This window comes from Saccostrea cucullata, unplaced genomic scaffold (genome assembly GCF_032062105.1).
Source record: "Saccostrea cucullata isolate Sc308-1 unplaced genomic scaffold, CSIRO_AGI_Scuc_v1 ctg135, whole genome shotgun sequence".
NCBI classification, from domain to species: Eukaryota; Metazoa; Mollusca; class Bivalvia; order Ostreida; family Ostreidae; genus Saccostrea; species Saccostrea cuccullata.
This window is the reverse complement of record NW_026933790.1, coordinates 193,999-214,780: the sequence shown is the minus strand read 5'-3', so window position 1 is coordinate 214,780 and position 20,782 is coordinate 193,999. Positions and strand designations below refer to the sequence as shown.

Sequence of the window (20,782 nt, the reverse complement as noted above, 5' to 3'; positions counted from 1 at the left end):
ATCAGCCACTTACTTCTAAACTCCAAAGCAAAATGCTCCAGAACCACTGCAAATCTCATGGCCCTCAAAAAGTACATTGATCATCTATAAGCTCTGAAGGCCGATGAAAGGTTTGAAAAAATATACTCGTATCTCTTTGCCTATATGAGAATCTTGTCTATTTTATTTAATTCATATAAATGTAATGGCGTGAGATATTTCACAAGTTCAACTAGATAACAGTTGTGAATTAATTAATCAGGAATTTTGCTTTTAAACGGCATATGTATGTGATAATTTAACATTTTGTTCACAAATCGCTTTCTTTTGTACTTTTCTTATTTTATAAAGGCAATTTTCCATCAAATTTTGGAATGTATTTTCAAAGCTGCTGTCAGAAAATAAAATTGTTTACCTACCTACCGACCCAACTTGAGAATTTAGGGTCGGGTTACGGGAAACAAAGATATTTTTAATTCCGGCCCAATGATTCATTTATCAGTTATATGGAAATAAACTTATTAATCAAACAAAATTCACAATCTGAAGCATACGACAAATAAATTAAAATATGAATGACAGGTACAATCTTGAATATTATAGTTTGCAGTTAAGTGTGAATTTTTACATTACGTCACGATCTAGTTTGACAGCTGCGCTCAAGGTAAATAGTACACGCCTCCTAACCGCAAGCTTTATGACTGGAAGTTTCTTCTTATCCCTGATTGGTTGCTCGTGCAACAGACTATTTCCGTGTCATTGTTGATAATATGAGTTGACCAATCACGTGAATTGTTTAAGCTGGATGCATCTGACGAAAAAGATCGTGACGTAATACAAAACTTCACACTTAACCGAAATTAATAATAACATGTGATTGAAAGCTTCACTACATATAATCACAATGTAATACTCATGAAAACTCAATTCTGGAAAGTCGCATGTTCTACGTTTTCTAGTATTATAAAAATATGACCATTTTAGATACTTTGTAACTAATGATAAAGTACAGACGTTTGACGTTATTTTAAAGCATTTTTAATTCCATGATGATAACAATGTTTTTATGGTATTGGTAAAACATTTATATATGTTTTATCACTCTCATTCTGTCAGGTTTATGGTTACAAAAGTGTTTGAGACTGACCTACCGTCACTTCACTGTACTGTTAATTGTTTCGTCAAATTATTATACTGTTAAGGATATCCGATCATCAGCCAGGAAGGATAAATAAAAAAATTGATATTTATTTTGAAATGGATCAAAATGAAGCTTGAAAATGAAATTTCTTCATGCAACAATTTTCATTTTATTCATCCTTATAAGTTTCAAGGTTTTTGGAAATCTTAGAAAATGTCTTATAAAAGTTGACATTTGTACCCTATACATGTAAAAGGAAAAAAATCTAACAGTTTTAGAGAAATAAGATTTTCGTGAATCCAGCCTTAGATACCAATGTTTATTAGCATGATATGAAATGAGAAGTGATTTGTGGTGTCTTGCAATGATAGCAAAAGCCTTTTGCACTATGTATTATAGAATACATGACGGAAATAGACGACAATAAGTACAAAATAAGTAGAAAAATCATGACAATTTCTGAATGCCTGGATACCTATTGTTTTTTAACCTAAAATATATTTGTTGATCAATTAGCAAATAGAAAATACATTGCTGATATTCCAATTCACTTTTTCTGCAAAAATATTGGACATTTGACAATCTTCCCTACATAATATGATTAACTTTTAATCTTCAACTTTAAAGAAACATTGTGGATAAATTCAGAGATACTTTATGGTAATTTTAATTTCTTAATTTAGTACCTATTTAATTTGGAGGAATTAAAATGCAGATGACAATATCGGTTTATGTTTCTTGAAAATTATGCTGATACCCATCAGCTTACTTTTTAAAATCACTATGTATGTTAAAGTATTTATGTTCCGAATCAGACTGAAAGCTGGATAACCTCAATGTCTTAGTACTTATTCTCACACCGCCATGGCTCCTGTGTCGTTGCCGTGGGACCCCTGGCATATTTCATTTTTTCCAGGCTTGCTTCTCTCCCATTCGAATTGAAGTAGATAAATAATCATGTAAACAGACAGAAATCAAATGCGCCTAAAATGCACGAAAAGAAAAACAAGCAAGATTTGTTTTTTTTTTCGAAAGACGTCGCTGCAGTCGACCCATAAGATATCAAATGTAATTTGTAAGGGGTTCCACGGCAGTGAGTGGACACAGGACCCCTGGCATTGTGAGGACGCAATGGTATGGTGAATGGCTTAAGAATGGCCTATGTTGTATTATATATTTCTTCCGACTCCGCCTGATAAACAGATGGTTAAAATATTCAAAACTACTATTTTTATCTGGATATTTCTGCCTTTTATTATAAGTCTGGCAAACAATTTTTTAAGTATTAGTACATGTACGTGTTTACACATTTGATACTGATTGCATGTCCCCGTTATAATACATCTAGTATAGTAAAAAGGTAATGAGTTGTTTTGAATATGACAATAATTCCTTAATTAAAAATCACCTTAATTTAATATTGTAGTCATACACTACATTCACTTGATTTTAATAACTAGCCCCTGCCCCCGCGATAACGTTATACGTGTGAGGTCCACTTCCGTTTCCATTTTATAATTAGACATGGCGTTTACGACAACCTCCCCTCTTTTACTTCCGGCACTTTTACTAAGGTCCACGTCATTTGCGTACAGATGTCCGAAGTTCAGGACTACCAGATACTTGTCTTCCTTTGGCTGGGTCCTGATGTACGACAGAATTTTTTTCGGATTGTCGTCGACGTCGTCCAGGTCCACAAACGTCAGATTACTGTACGTAAAAGACGGTTTCTGGCGTAACTTGGCCAGTTCTTTATAAACCTTTAGGTGAGAATTATCAGCGGACTCCTGATTCTGTAACGAATTAATACAGATGGAATGAATGGTATTGGTTATCTTATAATAAAATACGTGCTTATCAATTTTAAAAATTATTGGGCCTGATAGGATAGTCCTGTTTAACTTGAATTTGGAATGCATTATGCATTTAAAAAAATAAATAAAAATAATTCTTTTTTTGATTTTGGAGAACAATGGATCAGAAACCCTTGGCAAGATTAGATGCGAGCTATAGGAGAATAATGGATCAAAAACCCTTGGTTAGCTAAGATGCGAGCAATAGGAGAATAATGGATCAAAAACCCCTGGTTAGCAAAGATGTTAGGAGTATAATGGATCACAAAAACCTTGGCAAGGTAAGATGTTAACCATAGGAGAATAATGGATCAGAAACCCTTGGCTAGCTAAGATGTTAACCATAGTAAAATAATTCATTAGAAACCCTTGGCTAGCTAAGATGTTAACCATAGTAAAATAATTCATCAGAAAACCTTGGCTGGCTGAAATGTTATCCAAAGTAGAATAATGGATCAGAAACCCTTGGCTAGCTAAGTTGTGAGGAGATTAATGGATAAGAAACCCTTAGATAGCTAAGTTGTGAAGAGAATAATGGATCAGAAACCCTTGGCTAGCTAAGATGTAAAGGGAATAATGGATCAGAAACCTTTAGCTAGCTAAGATTTTAACCACAGTAAAATAATTCATCAGAAACCCTTGGCTAGCTAAAATGTAAACCATATTACAATAATTCATCAGAAACCCTTGGCTAGCTAAGTTGTGAAGAAAATAATGAATCAGAAACCCTTGGCTAGCTAAGATGTTTACCATAGTAAAATAATTCATTAGAAACCCTTGGCTAGCTACGTTGTGAAGAAAATAATGGACAAAAAAACCCTTGGCTAGCTAAGTTGTGAAGAAAATAATTCATCAGAAACCCTTGGCTAGCTAGGATGTTAGGAGAATAATGGATCAGAAACCCTTGTTTAGCTAAGTTGTGAAGAAAATAATGGATCAGAAACCCTTGGCTAGCTAAGATGTTAACCATAGTAAAATAATTCATCAGAAACCCTTGGCTAGCTAAGTTGTGAAGAAAATAATGGATCAGAAACCCTTGGCTAGCTAAAATGTTAACAAAGGAGAATAATGGAAATAAAAATCCTTGGCTAGCTAAGATGTTAACAAAGGAGAATAATGGAAATAAAAATCCTTGGCTAGCTAAGATGTTAACCAAAGTAGAATAATGGATCAAAAACCCTTGGCTAGCTAAGATGTTAACCAAAGTAAAATAATGGATCAGAACCCCTTGGCTAGCTAAGATGTTAACCATAGGAGAATAAAGGGTAAGAAACGCTTGGCTAGATATGATATTAACTATAGGAGTATAATGGATCAGAAAAACAAAACCTTGGCAAGCTGATTTGTCAGGAGAATAATTAATCAGAAACCCTTGGCAAGCTTAGTTTTGAAAAGAACAATGGATCAAAAACCCTTGGCTAGCTAAGATGTTAACATAAGAGAATAATGGATCAGAAACCTTTGGCTAGCTTAGATGTTAACCATAGTAAAATCATTCATCAGAAAACCTTTGCTAGATAAGTTATGAAGAAAATAATGGGTCAGAAACCCTTGGCTAGCTAAGATGTGAAGAAAATAATGGATCAGAAACCCTTGGCTAGCTTAGATGTTAACCATAGGAGAATAATGGATCAGAAACCCTTGGCTAAATAAGATGTAAACCATGCATAGGAGAATAATGGATCAAAACCCTTGGCTAGCTTAGATGTTACTCATAGGAGAATAATGGATCAGAAACCCTTAGGTAACTAAGATGTAAACCATGCATAGGAGAATAATGGATCAGAAACCCTTGGCTACCTTAGATGTTAACCACAGTGCAATAATTCATCAGAAACTCTTGGCTAGCCAAGATCTGAAGAGAATAATGGATCAAAAGCAACCCTTGGCTAGCTTTGATGTTAACCATAGGAGAATAATGGATCGGAAACCCTTGGCTAGCTTAGATATAACCATAAGAGAATAATGGATCAGAAACCCTTGGCTAGATAAGATATTAACTATAGGAGAATAATGGATCAGAAACCTCTGCCTAGCTTAGATGTGAAGAACATAATGGATCAGAAACCTTGGCTAGCCTTGATGTTAACCATAGTGAAATAATTCATCCGAAACTCTTGGCTAGCTATGATGTTAAGAGGAAAATAGATCAGAAATCCCTGGCTAGCTAAGATGTGAAGAAAAAAATGGATCAGAAACCCCTGGCTAGTTAAGATGTGAAGAGAATAATTGATAAAAAAAACCCTTGACTAGCTAAGATGTTAACCATAGGAGAATAATGAATCGGAAACTCTTGGCTAGCTTAGATATTAACTTTAGGAGAATAATGGATCAGAAACCCTTGGCTAGCTTATATATAACTAGGGATGGCAATCGTTTGCAGAATTGCTAATCGGTTAACCGCAAAACGTTCCGACCGATTAACCGGTTAGTCGTATCAAGACATACACTTTTACATTTTCTTTTCATATACACAAAAAGGCTAAAAGGACGTTAGAAGTTACATTTTGTTTATTTTTTTGATCGGGTAATTTTATGTACATAAAAGTATATTTTATTTCAATTTCAATAGACAAGAAAAAATTAAGAAAACCATGAATCTTGTTTGAGAAATCAGTGAGGGATAATTTTCTAACGCAGACGTTAAAGAAGTTAATTCTGCGTTGTCACCATAATCAGAACTAGTCTATGTCTGAACCCTCACTTTATTTACAATTTACAACGTTCTTTATGATAATACAATTTAATAGATAACGGCAAAATATAGACATTCTATAATTAAAAGTGCTTAACGGTGATGTTTTAGTTTCATTAAAAAAAACCACAGGACTATCTGGGTAACGGCATGATGTTATAAAAACAGTAATTAACACTTTACAAATTTACCAGTTACCCTGCCATCTCAATCTGGAGAGCTATAATACGTTACTATAATACGTTATATCGCGACTACCAATGAGTACCTCGCAGATATCTACTTAGTACCGCTCTTTTGCAGGGGAGTCGAGAAAAGTCTAAATTTCTGGGGGCAAATGCCATTGTTTACAGTAGTGACAATCGAATGATTCGAACAATTTAATGCAGAAATCACGATGTTTTGCCAGATATTGAACTCCAAATAGTAGATTGTCAAATAAGGAAAGTTTAGAATATTTTATCTGCACAAAAATGTGACGATTTTCAATGAAAATTTAACGAGAAGAGTCCGCTTAATTAAAGATATCATTAAAAATGTTACAATTTTGGATTGGCTCCTCTTAAAAATATATTAGGCTGGTTCAGCGATTGTTTAGCGAGGTATTCCACCAGGATTATTTTACTTATCTGTCCTTATAAATGCTACAATGATCGATCTTGCATTGTATTGAATAGCACATTGCCCCCACCCAACAGACGATTCCTCCTCCTTTGCGAAAGAGTTCCGCTAAGTTAAGAAATCGCGATATCAAGTATTACTAACCAAATATTCTGAATTATAAGATGTGTAAAAACACTTAATAAAAAAATCTATGCAGCGCTTTCCTTTCTAAAAAAGGGGGGGATTTTAAGGAAACTGCGCTCATATTTACATATATTTTACTTTTCCGACTAACCGTTTACGGATTTTCTAACCAATTAGCATCGTTCCGACCGATTAATCGATTAAACGGTTACAAATTGCAATCCCAAGATATACCCATAGGTGAATAATGGATCAGAAACCCTTGGCTAGCTAAGATGTTAACTAAACGAGAATAATGGATCAGAAACCCTTGGCTAGCTAAGATGTGAGGAGATTAATGGATTAGAAACCCTTGGCTAGCTAAGATGTGAAGAGAATAATGGATCAAAAACCCTTGGTTAGCTTCCTTGTTAACTATATAAGAATACTTAGTAATAGATCAGAAACCCTTGGCTAGCTAAGATGTTAACCATAGGAAATTAATGGATTCGAAACCTTTGGCTAGCTTAGATATTAACTATAGTTGAATAAACGATCAGTAACCCTTGGCTAGTTAAATGTTAATAATAAGTGAATAATGCATCAAAAACCTCTGGCTAGCTAAGTCGTTAATCATAGGTGAATAATGGATCAGAAACCCTTGGCTAGCTATGATGTGAAGAGAATTATGGATCAGAAACCCTTGGCTAGCTAAGATGCGAAGAAAATAATGGATCAGAAATCCTTGGCTAGCTAAGTTGTGAAGAAAATAATGGATCAAAAACCCTTGGTTAGCTACCTTGTTAACTATATAAGAATACTTAGTAATAGATCAGAAACCCTTGGCTAGCTAAGATGTTAACCATAGGAGAGCAATGGATCAGAAACCATTGGCTAATTAAGTTGTAAATCATAGGTGAATAATGGATTAGAAACCCTTAGCTAGCTAAGTTGTGCAGAGAATAAGGGATCAGAAACCCTTGGCTTGCTAAGATGTAAAGAGAATAATGGATCAGGAACTCTTGGCTAGCAAAGATGTTAACCATAGGACAATAATGGATCAAAACCCTTTGCTAGCTTATATGTTAACCATAGGAGAATAATGGATCAGAAACCCTTGGCAAGCTGAGATGTTTGGAGAATAACGGATCAAAAAACCCCGGCTAGCTAAGATGTGAAGAGAATAATGGATCAAAAACCCTCAGCTAGCTAAGATGTTAACCATAGGAGAACAATGAATTAGAAACCCTTGGCTAGCTTAGATATTAACCATAGGAGAATAATGGATCAAAAACTCTTGGCTAGCTAAGATGTTAACCATAGGAGAATAATGGATCAAAACCCTTGGCTAGCTAAGATGTTAACCGTAGGACTATAATGGATCTAAAACCCTTGGCCAGCTAAGATGTTAACCAAAGGAGAATAATGGATCAAAAATCCTTGGCTAGCTAAGATGTCAGGAGAATAATGGATCAAAAACCCTTGGCTAGCTAAGATGTTAACCATAGGAGAATAATGGATCAAAAATCCTTGGCTAGCTAAGATGTGAGGAGAATAATGGATCAGAAACCCTTGACTAGCTAAGATTTAAACGATCGGAGAATAATATATAAAAAATCCTTAGCTAGCTAAGATCAGAATAATCTTGGCTAGCTAAGATCAGAAAATCCTTGGCTAGCTAAGATCGGAAAAAATCTTGGCAAGCAAAGACTTGAGGAGAATAGCGGGTCAGAAACTCTTGGCTAGCTTAGATCAGAACAACCTTGGATAGCTAAGATCAGAAAACCTTTGGCTAGCTAATTAGATTTTAGGAGAATAATGGATTAGAAATCATTGGCTGGCTAGCTAAGATCAGAATAACCTAGGCTAGCTAAGATGTGAGGAGAATAATGGATCAGAAACCCTGGCTAGCTAAGATGTGAGGAGAATAATGGAACAAAACCCTTGGCTAGCTAAGTTGTGAAGAGAATAATGCATCAAAAACCCTTGGCTAGCTAAGATGTGAGGAGAAAAATGGATCAGAAACCCTTGGCTAGCTAAGATGTTAGGAGAATAATGGATCAGAAACCCTTGGCTAGCTAAGATGTGAGGAGAATAATGGAACAAAACCCTTGGCTAGCTAAGTTCTGAAGAGAATAATGCATCAAAAACCCTTGGCTAGCAAAGATGTTAACCATAGGAGAATAATGGATCAAAAACCCTTGGCTAGCTAAGATGTGAGGAGAATAATGGATCAAAAACCCTTGGCTAGCTCAGATGTGACGAGAGTAATGGATCGGAAACCCTTGTTTATCTACGAAACCCTTGGCTAGCTAAGATCAGAATAACCTTGGCAAGCTAAGATCAGAAAAAACTTGGCTAGCCAAGATGTGAGGAAAATTCAGGACCAGAAACCATTACTTTATATGAATAGGATTTGTGGATTTCAGAGATGAAAGGGGTACTTTTTATTATTTTTTTTTATAAACTCTCGATGTTAGTAAGAAAACTTCAGACAGCTTGATCTATTCTGTGATTGAATGTTTTCCACTAGCTGTTACCATAAAACTTAGAATATCACATTAAGAGTTACACAAAATGATAATTAATCTAATGTTTGTTATTAAAATATGGTGTTACAAAATGACATAAGGGTTATACAAATTATAAAGAAAAACAAAAAAACAACAACACTGTAATAGAAAATACCATGCAGTACATGTATAATAAACCGGTCAAAGTATAATTTATGGAACATATATTTGTCACTTTCTACCTGCAATAATATTTTACAAAATATAAAAGATGAACAGATCTAAATCATATGCTGATTATTTAAGCGGGTTGACACCGTAGCATATAAAAGATTATCAGATTAAAAACATTTCGTCAAATTCATGATTCGAAAATGAATTTCATTTTGTTTTGATATGCCCTTGTATAATTATCTATGAAAGAATTTTTGATCAAAAAGTACTATGATACTAAGGCTTGTGGCTATAAATAAATACAATTGCTTTAAATTTGCTTATTTTTAATAATATAAAAGATCATGAATTAAATATTGGTTAATTTTTTCATGCTGCAACATTGTTAAGAAAATACGAAAGATCATGAGCTAGGGCACTATTTTCATTCATGTATTTTTACATTAACCCTTTTTAATTATTCTTCCTCAATTACATGAATTTATCATATTGATGAGCTATGTAGCTTAAAAAATATAAAAGAAACTTGACACTTGGAGAAAACCGCCATCATTAAATAGCAGCAACACTAGCCACTAATTGTCGGTGAGATAACCTATCGTAAAATATTTTAACTATAATGTTAAACAATGTAAAATGTAAAACATGTAAAACATTGTACTTTATTCCTTACCTTAACATTGATGACTTTGTAGTTCCTGTTGACATGTAACCAGGGTGTTCCACTAGAGAATCCTGCATTGAGGCTGTCGTTCCACTGCATCGGGGAACGTTCTGGGTCCCGCGTGTGTTCCAGGTATAAAGTCTGTCATACAATAACAAAAGTCATAAATTGTAGAGAAAGCTCTTAATATACGTTCTACTGTGATTCTAGTAAGTCCGTTACACTACCTTCCCAAAATTAAATATCGAAAAGTGGATCAAATTTCAAGGTCAGGGAAAAATCAAAGTACATTTGGAAGGATAATGACACAGGTAATACCCATGTAAAATATAAAAACCAGGTCTGTCAGGTACAGAAGCTGATGGACAATGGTTTGAATATTTAAAGGTAGGCTAACCTCCAAAGATAAGATAAAAAAACCCAGTACATTCAGAAAGGTCTTGTCCACAAATATATATGAAAGCTTCATCTTCTCTCATTCAAAAGTTACGTGTATTACCTAAGTTAAAAAAAAATACAGACAGACGGACGGGCAAAAGGGTGAGGTTTTCTTATGTCCCAGCCCTTTAAAAAAAAACGGGTTACAATTATGATAAATACCACTGAATTTTCATAAACTCGATAGAAAGTAATATTACAAGATAATAAAAAGAAACTTTACATTTTTCTTTATATGCTGGTAGAATATTCCTTCGCCATACCTTCAAAATACTGGTATGAAGACAAATTCGAGCTTTCTGCTTTTGTAGACTTTAAAATAATGCCAAGCTTATTATTAAATAATTCATAAAGATCTTGTAACCAGAATGATAGAAACCTCATTGAAGTTGAGGCCGGCGGGGTCTTTGGTCTCACTGTACGTGTAAAAGGTGTCCCTCATTCCAATCTCCTCCCCGTAATAGGATGTGGGGGTCCCAGGCAGGGTCAGTAGTAACATGTTAAAGGCGTCTATCATCTCCGGACCGAACCTATTGGCCACTCGGTGGTTGTCGTGATTTCCTATCTTAAATTACAAAAAAAGAAAAAAAAATACATAACGACATTACACATGTTATACATATCTGATTTCTTGAGATTTTCCCCTCAACATTCAGTAAATATTGAAACACTTCACAAACCACAAAGTTGGGCCAGTAGCTCGGTATAAGGCCCGCCATTGACTCATTTATCACAGATTTCAGACACAGTGCGTCACAACTTGCGTTAAGATATTGAATCAAGGCGAAGTTAAAAGGAATGGAGCCAGATTTGTAGTACTCGTTCCGTACGGCATGACTTATGCCGTAAGACTCAGCTATCAGAAATCTGAAGGAAAAAACGGGAAATATGAATACAGAAACAGACAGACGAAGTGACTGTGTTTATAGTTATTAAAGAGGGAATAAAGTTGATAAAGAAATGTTTGGAGTATTAGTGTTTGAAAAAAAGACAAATAGACTGTTAATCGGCGGCTTTATATATAAGTGATTGTTCTAATTTGTGAATTAAAAAAAAAACTAAATCCACAATTCATCATACTCGCATTATCGACTGTACAGTCGTATGGAACGCCTTAGTTGCCTTATGTGGCTATTTCATATTATGCTGTGGTTATTTTATATGAAGATGGTGCTCTATTATATTATGCTGTGGTTATTTTATATGAAGGTGGTGCTCTATTATATGAAGATGGTGCTCTTTTATACTAGTATTATGCTGTGGTTATTTTATATGAAGATGGTGCTCTATTATATGAAGATGGTGCTCTTTTATATTATGCTGTGATCATTTTAAATGAAGGTGGTGCTCTATTATATGAAGATGATGCTCTATTATATGAAGATGGTGCTCTTTTTAATTTTATATTATGCTGTGGTTATTTTATATGAAGGTAGTGCTCTATTATATGAAGGTGATGCTCTATTATATGAAAATGGTGCTCTTTTATATTATGCTGTGGTTATTTTATATGAAAGTGGTGCTCTGTTATATGAAGATGGCGCTCTATTATATGAAGATGGTGCTTTTTTATATTATGATGTGGTTATTTTATATGAAGGTGGTGCTCTAATATATGAAGGTGATGCTCTATTATATGAAGATGGTGCTCTTTTATATTATGATGTGGTTATTTTATATGAAGATGGTGCTCTTTTATATTATGCTGAGGTTATTTTATATAAAGATGGTGCTCTATTATATGAAGATGGTACTCTTTTATATTATGCTGTGGTTATTTTATATGAAGGTGTCGTATAAAATATGCAGTAAACAAAAGCGTCTTGATATTTAGCACTGAAAGTGAAAGCAATGGAACTGACGATTTATAACTACGTAGAATATAGAGGCGTCCCGGAATGACAGAGACAACAAATCCCTCTAGATTTTCTGGAAATGGCAACTGTTATACCTATATACAGTAAAACGACATTTTAAAAACGTGCTATTATCTTAGTGATCGTTTTTTTATGTTTTCGAGTGTATTTAGTCACACCTAGGAAAACATTAATTATACACAAAATACACCAACCTGAAACCAAGTGAATGCATAATGGAAAAAAAAGGAATTAGCAATAGTGTATTTAAATGATTTTAATTACACCAATTACTGGTACTAGTATTTTTTAATTACACCAGTTACTGATACTAGTATTTGTTTTACTTTCAATCTTTCGAGATTATAGCTGTTAAATTAGTGTTAAACTTAATCTTCAAAAATATGAGGAATATCTTGACATTTAATAATTATATATTTTTTTTAGAAACCACTTTCACTTAAAAAAACACTTTCACATGAAATAACCACAGCATAATATAATAAAGCACCACCTCCATATTAAAAAAACACAGCATAATACATGTATAAAAAAGCAGCACCTTCATATAAAATAACCACAGCATAATATAATAGAGCACCATCTTCATATAAAATAACCACAGCACAATATAAAAGAGCACCATCTTCATATAAAATAACAACAGCATAATATAATAGAGCACCATCTTCATAGAAAATAACCACAGCATAATATGAAATAGCCACATAAGGCAGCTATGGCGTCGTATATCAAGAATATTGCTAAGAATACTACAGAACAGGTAAAATTGCACATGTATACATGGTAATAGATGTATAAATGTTGTTTTTTTTTTATTAAAATCAACTGGTGCACGGTGACTGCAGTTGGTGCGTTGAATCAGGACTCCTGACATTATTGCGTGGATGACATCTCATAGGTATATTTTCACTGGCGGATCCAGAAATTTTTAAAGGAGGGGGGGGGGGCGACCAGTTTGAGGTCAGGGTAGGGGCCCAACCACACCAAAAAACATTGATTTATCAAATATGTTTTTTTTGGGTTTTTTTTTTACATAAAGGGGGAGACCCGCCCCCCTCTAAATCCGCCAGTGATTTTTTATGTTTATTTCTTACACGTATTTTGATTCATACTTGTCATCGCCGTAGTCGTTTAACACCTCTCTCCATTCTTTCAGAATTCCATAAATCTCTTTAAAGTTTGTCGTCAGATTATGATTATCCTCTTCAATCCAAGCAAATGTGTCCTGGATAGATATTTATTTATCATATTTAAAAAGAACAAAACTAATGCACAAATAAAAGCCAAAAAAAAACCACACACACACAAACAAATACATGGTTAAATTAACCCTACACTTAACCCCGTCTCGTTCTGCGTCACATTCTGGGATTCAAACATAAACTTGAGGGCGTCGGCTCGGAATCCATCCACCCCTTTCTGTAACCAGAATCTCAACACGTTCTGTCAAAATAAAGAATTAGAGTTATCATAGGAACAATATATGTTGACATATGAACATATTGGCCTACAAAATATTACACACAGTTTTTCATAAACACAACATGGAGGCGGGGGTTGGGGTGGGTTGGGTGTTTAGGGGGGGGGGGAGTATCCGTAGTGTAAGGTTTGATATATACGTCAGATTAACCTTTCCTTTCTTATGCATGGTAGAATTAGTAGTTTATTCAGAATATAACTTTGGGCAATACAGGAAATCAGTTTACAAAAATAGCAAAATACAATACAAGAATAAACAAGTCTTAATTGGGGGAGGGGGGTTGAAACCCCAGGTCAACTGTCCCTCATTCCCACAGTTCCACTAGTTCATAGTATACAATAATAATTTTTTATTGAATACAGCAGTACAATGATAACTCAAGGTTATATACTTCATTGTTTTGGTAAAATACAAATTTACGACAATAAATAAAAATTCTAAGAATTGATTTTAGGCAAGAAACAGCTTAGGCCATTCCAAGTTTTTTCTCTGTTTAGCGTCCACCCATCTTTCAAAAACTTACCTACCTATTCGCAAAAAACACACAAGCCAAAACATAAAACACAGGCTTAAAAGTCATAAAAATGACGCCCTTCAAATGATTTCATCTAACTAAGCTGCTATAATAGAAGAAATATCTATTCTTAAGCAAAAACAACGGATTAAATGCTTAAAATGCACCCAATATAACTTACTGCACAGAATTATTTGGAGAAACGACAAAATTAAAAAAAATCGACTAATTTAATCAATTTCAGGACTCCTGATGTTGTGTGTTTTTTCTTATATGGGGTGTCAAAAACCAAGGCGCACGCGGACGCTAAACATAGAAAAAACTTGGAATGGCCTTATTACGTGAAAATTTCTTTCATTAATCGAGTGCCTTTAATCACACCATGGTTTACAAAATGACAATGATTTCTATCTATACGTAAATTACTTTATACAGTGTAGACCCCCCTCCCCGGTAATTCTAAAAGCTTAATATCTTATGGAGATTTTGAATATTATCAACTTTGTGAACCAAGAACAACAACTCTTTCTTTTTGATACTAAATGGGAATAAAAACATTCGCTAAATTTAGTTCACAAATATACTGAGCATTTCATGTGATAAAGGTTTCTCGTGTTTGTGTGCCGTACTCTGTCACTCTTAATTCTGATATTAACCTTGAGTTCCTCCCGGACTTTTTTATTCCTCAGGTTGAGGTCAGGTTGAGAGTCTAAGAAGGCGTGGTAGTAAAATTTATTTCTCATTCCACTCCACTTCCAGGCGGATCCACCAAATACACTCAGCTAATAAATAGTAATTCTTTCTATAAAAAATACTTAACTTCTTGAATAAAAAAAAAACTTCTAACTTTTAAATGTTTTATATATTTTCTTATTTTCTGCAACCAAATGCATGTTCATTCAACTATACTTAATTAAAAAAGATCAGTGTTTAAGGGACTCCGACCCTCAGCCAGGAAGGACAACTCTTTAATTTATAATTTAATTCAATAAGTCTTTAAATGAAGCTTGAAAATATTAAATATTTTCATGCAACAATTTTCATTTCGTGCCTCTCAATGTGCTTCAAGGTTCTTTGCAAAGTTCCATAAATCACTTCTTATTTTTATATCATGTTAATAAACATTGGTATCATAAAATGCTTTTTCGGGATAAAAATTTCTACTTTTAATTAGACATTTCTGAGAAGTTCAAAGAACCTTGAAGCACATTGAGAGGCGTATAATGAAAATTGTTGCATGAAAAAATTTAATTTTCAAGCTTCATTTAAAGACTTTTTGAATTAAATTATAAATTAAAGAGTTGTCCTTCCTAGCTGAGGGTCGGAGTCCCTTAATTTTAAATAACAGTGATGGAGATTCATTTCACCCAGTTATTCGGGGGTCGTTTTCCCCCTGTGTCTTCACATCCCGAGGTACAATTCACGCCGTCATTCCACACGTAGTAATCCCTGTACGTAGCATCGCCCCGCTCACTGAGGTAAAACCACTCACTCTCGTTACTCGTGTGGTTAGGGACAAAGTCCAGTATTACACGCAAATCTAAAATAACAGAAATCCTTACAACTGACCATACCGCTTTGGAGGGACATCATTTTGGGGTACCAGTTTTAAATAAATTATGCAGTGTTCTGGGATGAAATGTGGATGATGCGATCGAACTTAACACCCCCACCCCCAACCTACACCCAGCCTTGAACTATACAGTTAGTATGCACTAGGTGTTTGCACATTTTGTTTTGTCTTTCCCTTCATATTGCCTACAAAGAATGGTCAAAAACATCTCATTCAGTCGAAGAATACTAGCATTGTCTATGGTCATTGTTTATACACCGTCTGTACATGTAAACAAGACGCTAAAGGAGAAGGATGACCCAGAAAAACAGTGGGTCAATGACGAGACTGCGGAAGCAGGCCCAAAGCTTTGATCCGCTAAATCTTGGTTTAAATGCTGGAACCTGATTGGTCAATTTGTGGTTGCTCTTTGCAGGCGTGCAGAGAAAGTGGTCAAGCGTTTCGTGTGTGTAGGATACTACGCAATATGATTGGACAAATCGTGGTTGGACTAAGGTGATGGTGGCCATTGCTTCTGCGTTTTGTGAGAAAGTGAACAGAGGTCCGCTGATCGGCGTGGTACGTACATGTAATGCTGTCGTTACTTAGAGGTAAGTTTATTGAATTCTCGCTTCAATTAATAGTAATGTTTTAGAGTGTTAGAGGAAGAATTACAAAATGCACCACACTGCTTTATTTGGTCTGTATTATAAGTTAAGTTTGTGTTTTTTGCAAGATTTAGAATATCTTAATTGATTGCTTAGGCCAATACTGAAAAATGAAACTTTTAAGTTTATTTCTATGGGCTGTTTCTCTGTTCTTGTGGCTTCTGTACACCTTTTAAATGGAAATCGACAAGGTAATTTTATCTTTTACTTTTTCAAATTTTTGCATCTTTTAAATCATATCTTGTTAAGTTTATTGTTAAGTAATGAGTTAGTGAATAAAAGTTTCAAAAATTCATATTTAAACCGACCATTTTTGTAGAAATTGTTGTTATTGTCAAAAATATGGCGGAATATTGTTTCCTACACGAGAGGCAACAGATCAAAAGCTCGTCATAACCGCGGGAATTAACCACCCGCTGGGATTGGCCATTAACGATTAAGCTCCTCTAAAAGATACCAACCTATGTAAGGGGACTCAGGGAAAAGTGGAACCTGGATTGATATTTGATCATGCCGCATGTAAAGGTAGGGGGTTCGTGTGGAGAGTTCGAAAAAGAGAAAATATTAGTAGCGGGTAATTGAACTTTGTTAAAAATAAAGATGTTTTTTATAGTTATACATTTGTTGTGTACATTGTACATGCATACAAATGTATACTTTTATACAGTGGCTTGTGGTTGGATAATCTTAATTATTTGATGGGATTTACCCCGATTATAAGTCTTAGTACACTTTTATTTTTAAATTTAAAAAATGACCGAATGACAGGATTTTTAAGATAAAGGAGATAATATTCTGTTGATATAAATATATAACTTTCTTAATGCAAGTTCCTTCTAAAAGTTTGGGATATTCTTGCACTTTTTCATTGTGGATACTATGTATCGTTTCTAACTTTTTTTTTCATTTTGTTTGAACGAAAAAACACTTTACTTTTTGCCTTGGCTTCGTTCATCAGATCCTCAAAATCCGCCATGTTTCCAAAAATAGGATCCACTTCTGTATAGTTCTGAACGTCATATCCAAAGTCACGCATGGGGGACCTGAAGATGGGACTTAGCCAGACAGCCCCAACCCCTAGATCCGACACATTGCCCAAGCGACCCTTGATTCCTGCAAATACATGTAGTAAGAAACAAAGTACTGTCATACTGAAGCGTATTTGTGCCACGCAATATCTTTTTTAAAGTTTTTAAAGTTGGTAATTCCAACATTAATCTTGGTTTTACTTTTACAAATGGTCTCATAAACCCTCATGCACATGTCATGTATATACATATAGTATGAAATGCTGAAATTTTAGTTCTTTTGACAGAGTGAATGGTGACCACGGCGGGCATTATGGTGCGTCTTTGTTATATATGTTACAACATTCGAAGAGACAGTGAATTACAGTAATGTCAGTAAATGTAGTAAAGGTGAGATAACATAGGCGTCGGAACCGGAGGGAGGGCCGGGCTTTTTTTTTTTTTAACAATATATACATAATATAGGCATTGAAAATTGGATTCTACCTTTTCGTTGGTTAACACCCCCCCCCCTTTCAATTAGCCCCCCTCCCCATATTCAATTTGCTTCCGACGCCTATGGATAATATGAATGTTCTAATCCTATCTTAATTCTACAAAGCATGCGACTTTTACATAGTTCAGTAAACAGCTATACAAGTTAGAATTCTAACCTTGAAGATCCCCCGTCCCGTCTCCGTCCGAATCCTGGAACGACCGGGGATAAATCTGGTAGACGATGCTAGTCTGCCACCACTTTAGATCCGCCTTCTGGTTTCTTTTCTCACGCAGATTTTCGTCCGAGAACGTTACCACACAAATGATCGCGATCACAGCAGCCACGGCTACAAGGATGACAAACAGGCACTTATTGGTCTCGCAGAATTTTTTGTTGGACGACATTATTCCTGTGAAATTTCCAGTGGATATAATTATGCAGAACTTTTTAATTAAAGTACAAGGTGTGTTTCTAGTAATGATACCCTAGCGGTCCAGATAACGCTGTGTACATAGTGCCTTGTCTTTTGAGGTGTAACGCGCTCCTAAGATACATTGGAATTTTACATACTATATATACATGTATGAGCAAGTACTATGAAATAAATAAACAAATAGTTTCCTGTTAGAAAGCCTGCCCTCTCTAGTGCAAAGAAATTATTTTCTATGCTAAATTCAAACCAAAGCCATGAACTTAAACATTAAATAATTTGATATAAAATGAAAAAAATTTAATATAATATAGAAAGGTCATGGTGCACTATTGGGACGAAGCTATAACGATTTCTGTCAAATATAGGGTTAGAAAATTGGTAGTCAATGAAGTCCAACTTCACGGAGAACCATATATTTATATGTCAGATATAGAATTGATCATCGAAGGTGTACATTGGAATTTCCTAGTTCTATTGTTCTGAAAATACATAATCGACCATGCACGTATAATACGAACATGTATTTTATTGCGACCAAGCCATGCAAATCTTGTAGCACTAGTACTAAGTACAATCATCATGATGTCGGAATATCGTGTTAAAAACAAAAAAATAATGCCCCGGGTGAGGATCGAACTCACGACCTTCAGATCGCTCTGTGACAATGATTATGAGACTGACGCGCTACCTACTGCGCTACCGAGGCACATATCTTTCTATCGGGTAGAAAACTTACAAATGATTTAATTTTAATTTCACTCGGAACATATCGGGTTTTTCTATGTATATTAATAGAATATATTGCAATTTATTTCATCATCCGTCAGCTGTGTTGTGAAAAGAATCTAAATATAGAATCGGGACTTTCATATAAAGCTTGCTAAAGTCCTACATACCCGTAATTATACGAAATGTACTGTGGAAGAAAGATGGCAAACATGACGTGAGAACTCGTTTTTGTTCACGCACGTAGTGCGTTCGTTTATAATTATAGAAAATGTTTATCCAGAAGAAACTAGGGCGATCTTGTATTTATAGAAAATATGGGGACAACGCACAGGATAACAAAAGATTTTCATCGTTTGGCGAGGACTATAGAGAGTTTTTCAGGTGAGAATTTCTTGGTCTTTATCATTTTGGTGTCTGTCGCTAAGCAGCTGACCACAGTCGCCACGTGTCTTAGGGGAGCATTGCGAGCAATGCGAGATAACTCTTTGCAAATAAAACGTACTGTAAACATGAACAACAAAGCAACAAAGAAAGAAAATCTGGTCTCTGCTTATGTATCGTGTATGTATATATAAATTTCAGAGAAAAATCCAAAATGAATCTTTAGACTTCTACAGAAGTCGCTATTTTGTAAATTGATTTAGGTCTATACAATTTTTGAAATGTTTTTATTTATTTTGTGTGTATGGCACATCAGTAAATCTTTAGTCATTAATTAATAACAGTTTTTTCAACCATTCTATATAGATGGCCAAGCCAAGGTTATTCTGGGGGATGACGACGAAAAAGATAGAACGGAGACGTTCTTTAGATTTGAGGTGGACATAATGCCCAATGGAGGTCCATATCAAGGAGGCAGTTTCAGGTTTGAGGTAAACAAATGCCAGATATCTGAAGAATTAATAAGCATAAATGATGCAGTCTTTTGCTTTAACATATATAATTTAACCCTGTTCAAAGTTAGCCATGATTATAAATTCCGTCTTTTAAATTCCTTGTTCACTTGTTTTTTTTTCAGTTTTGTGTAGAAAAGGAATGTCAGTGGCCCAGGGAGCCCCCAATCATCCGCTGTCTGACGGATATCTACCATCCTAACATTGACCACCTGGACCGTGACGACTGCTCCAATGTCTGCGTCAGTGTACTGGACCGTGACGTCTGGTCAGCTGACCAGTGTGACTTTGAGACTTGTGTCCAGGCTCTGTTGTTCCTGTTCTATCAACCAAACTTTGACGACGCCTTGAGCCCAGTCTGTTGTTCTGATGAACATTTTCAGGAACTGGTTCAAATTTCTCTAAAAGGAGGAACCATAGATGGATTTCAGTTTAGACCAAATAAAGGCAGAATAAACAATATCCTAGAGGAAATAACGTGACATTACTCATATATTTATAAATGTGTTACCTTTATTATATATTTATTTATAAATTTGTTAGCTTGTTAAAATAAATTTTAAAACTCTTAACCAATTTGTCTTAATAGTTAAGACCTTGAGTGAAGATGTCTCTTGAAGGCATTCAACTATTCATTGATCAATACTGGAACAATCAGTTCAGATTTTTGAATTAACAGGGTCCTGCATCTTTGCTAGCCGAGGGTGACGATCCGGATCATCACCCTAGGCTAGCGACGATGCAGGATCTTATGACAAAGGTTCAATTGCTGAATCCACACTCTTCAAAAATATGGCCCTTGGTTTCTATCTTTTGAGGGTCTTAACAGATAATTTATGGTTCCATATTAAACGAAAAAAATATTTGTAAAGTCCTGGGATTACAGCTACATGTACTAGTACATTTAGAAGAACACGTGTTTTTTTTTCCCTTTGACCTGTCAG

General features: G+C 34.9%; 2 protein-coding genes and 1 non-coding gene across 3 annotated transcripts; 1 reads left to right on the top strand and 2 right to left on the bottom strand.

The window, feature by feature from the left end:
- Positions 1-1,926: 1,926 nt before the first annotated feature.
- Positions 1,927-18,511, bottom strand: LOC134239354 (alpha-glucosidase-like). The gene is made up of 10 exons (XM_062721522.1): positions 17,959-18,511; positions 17,211-17,390; positions 15,425-15,597; positions 14,714-14,839; positions 13,399-13,506; positions 13,176-13,288; positions 10,864-11,050; positions 10,563-10,748; positions 9,755-9,886; positions 1,927-2,913 (listed from the first exon to the last, which is right to left on the bottom strand). The coding sequence occupies exons 1-10, from the start codon at positions 18,185-18,187 to the stop codon at positions 2,560-2,562; spliced, it is 1,788 nt and encodes a 595-aa protein (XP_062577506.1). The 5' UTR covers positions 18,188-18,511; the 3' UTR covers positions 1,927-2,559.
- A 321-nt stretch (positions 18,512-18,832) lies between these two features.
- Positions 18,833-18,922, bottom strand: Trnam-cau (transfer RNA methionine (anticodon CAU)). The gene is given in 2 exon segments: positions 18,833-18,868; positions 18,886-18,922. It is a non-coding gene; the product is annotated as a tRNA-Met (tRNA).
- Positions 18,923-19,015: 93 nt separating this feature from the next.
- Positions 19,016-20,410, top strand: LOC134239353 (uncharacterized). Its single transcript, XM_062721521.1, has 3 exons — positions 19,016-19,326; positions 19,693-19,817; positions 19,964-20,410. The coding sequence occupies exons 1-3, from the start codon at positions 19,260-19,262 to the stop codon at positions 20,318-20,320; spliced, it is 549 nt and encodes a 182-aa protein (XP_062577505.1). The 5' UTR covers positions 19,016-19,259; the 3' UTR covers positions 20,321-20,410.
- The last annotated feature ends 372 nt before the right edge of the window (positions 20,411-20,782 follow it).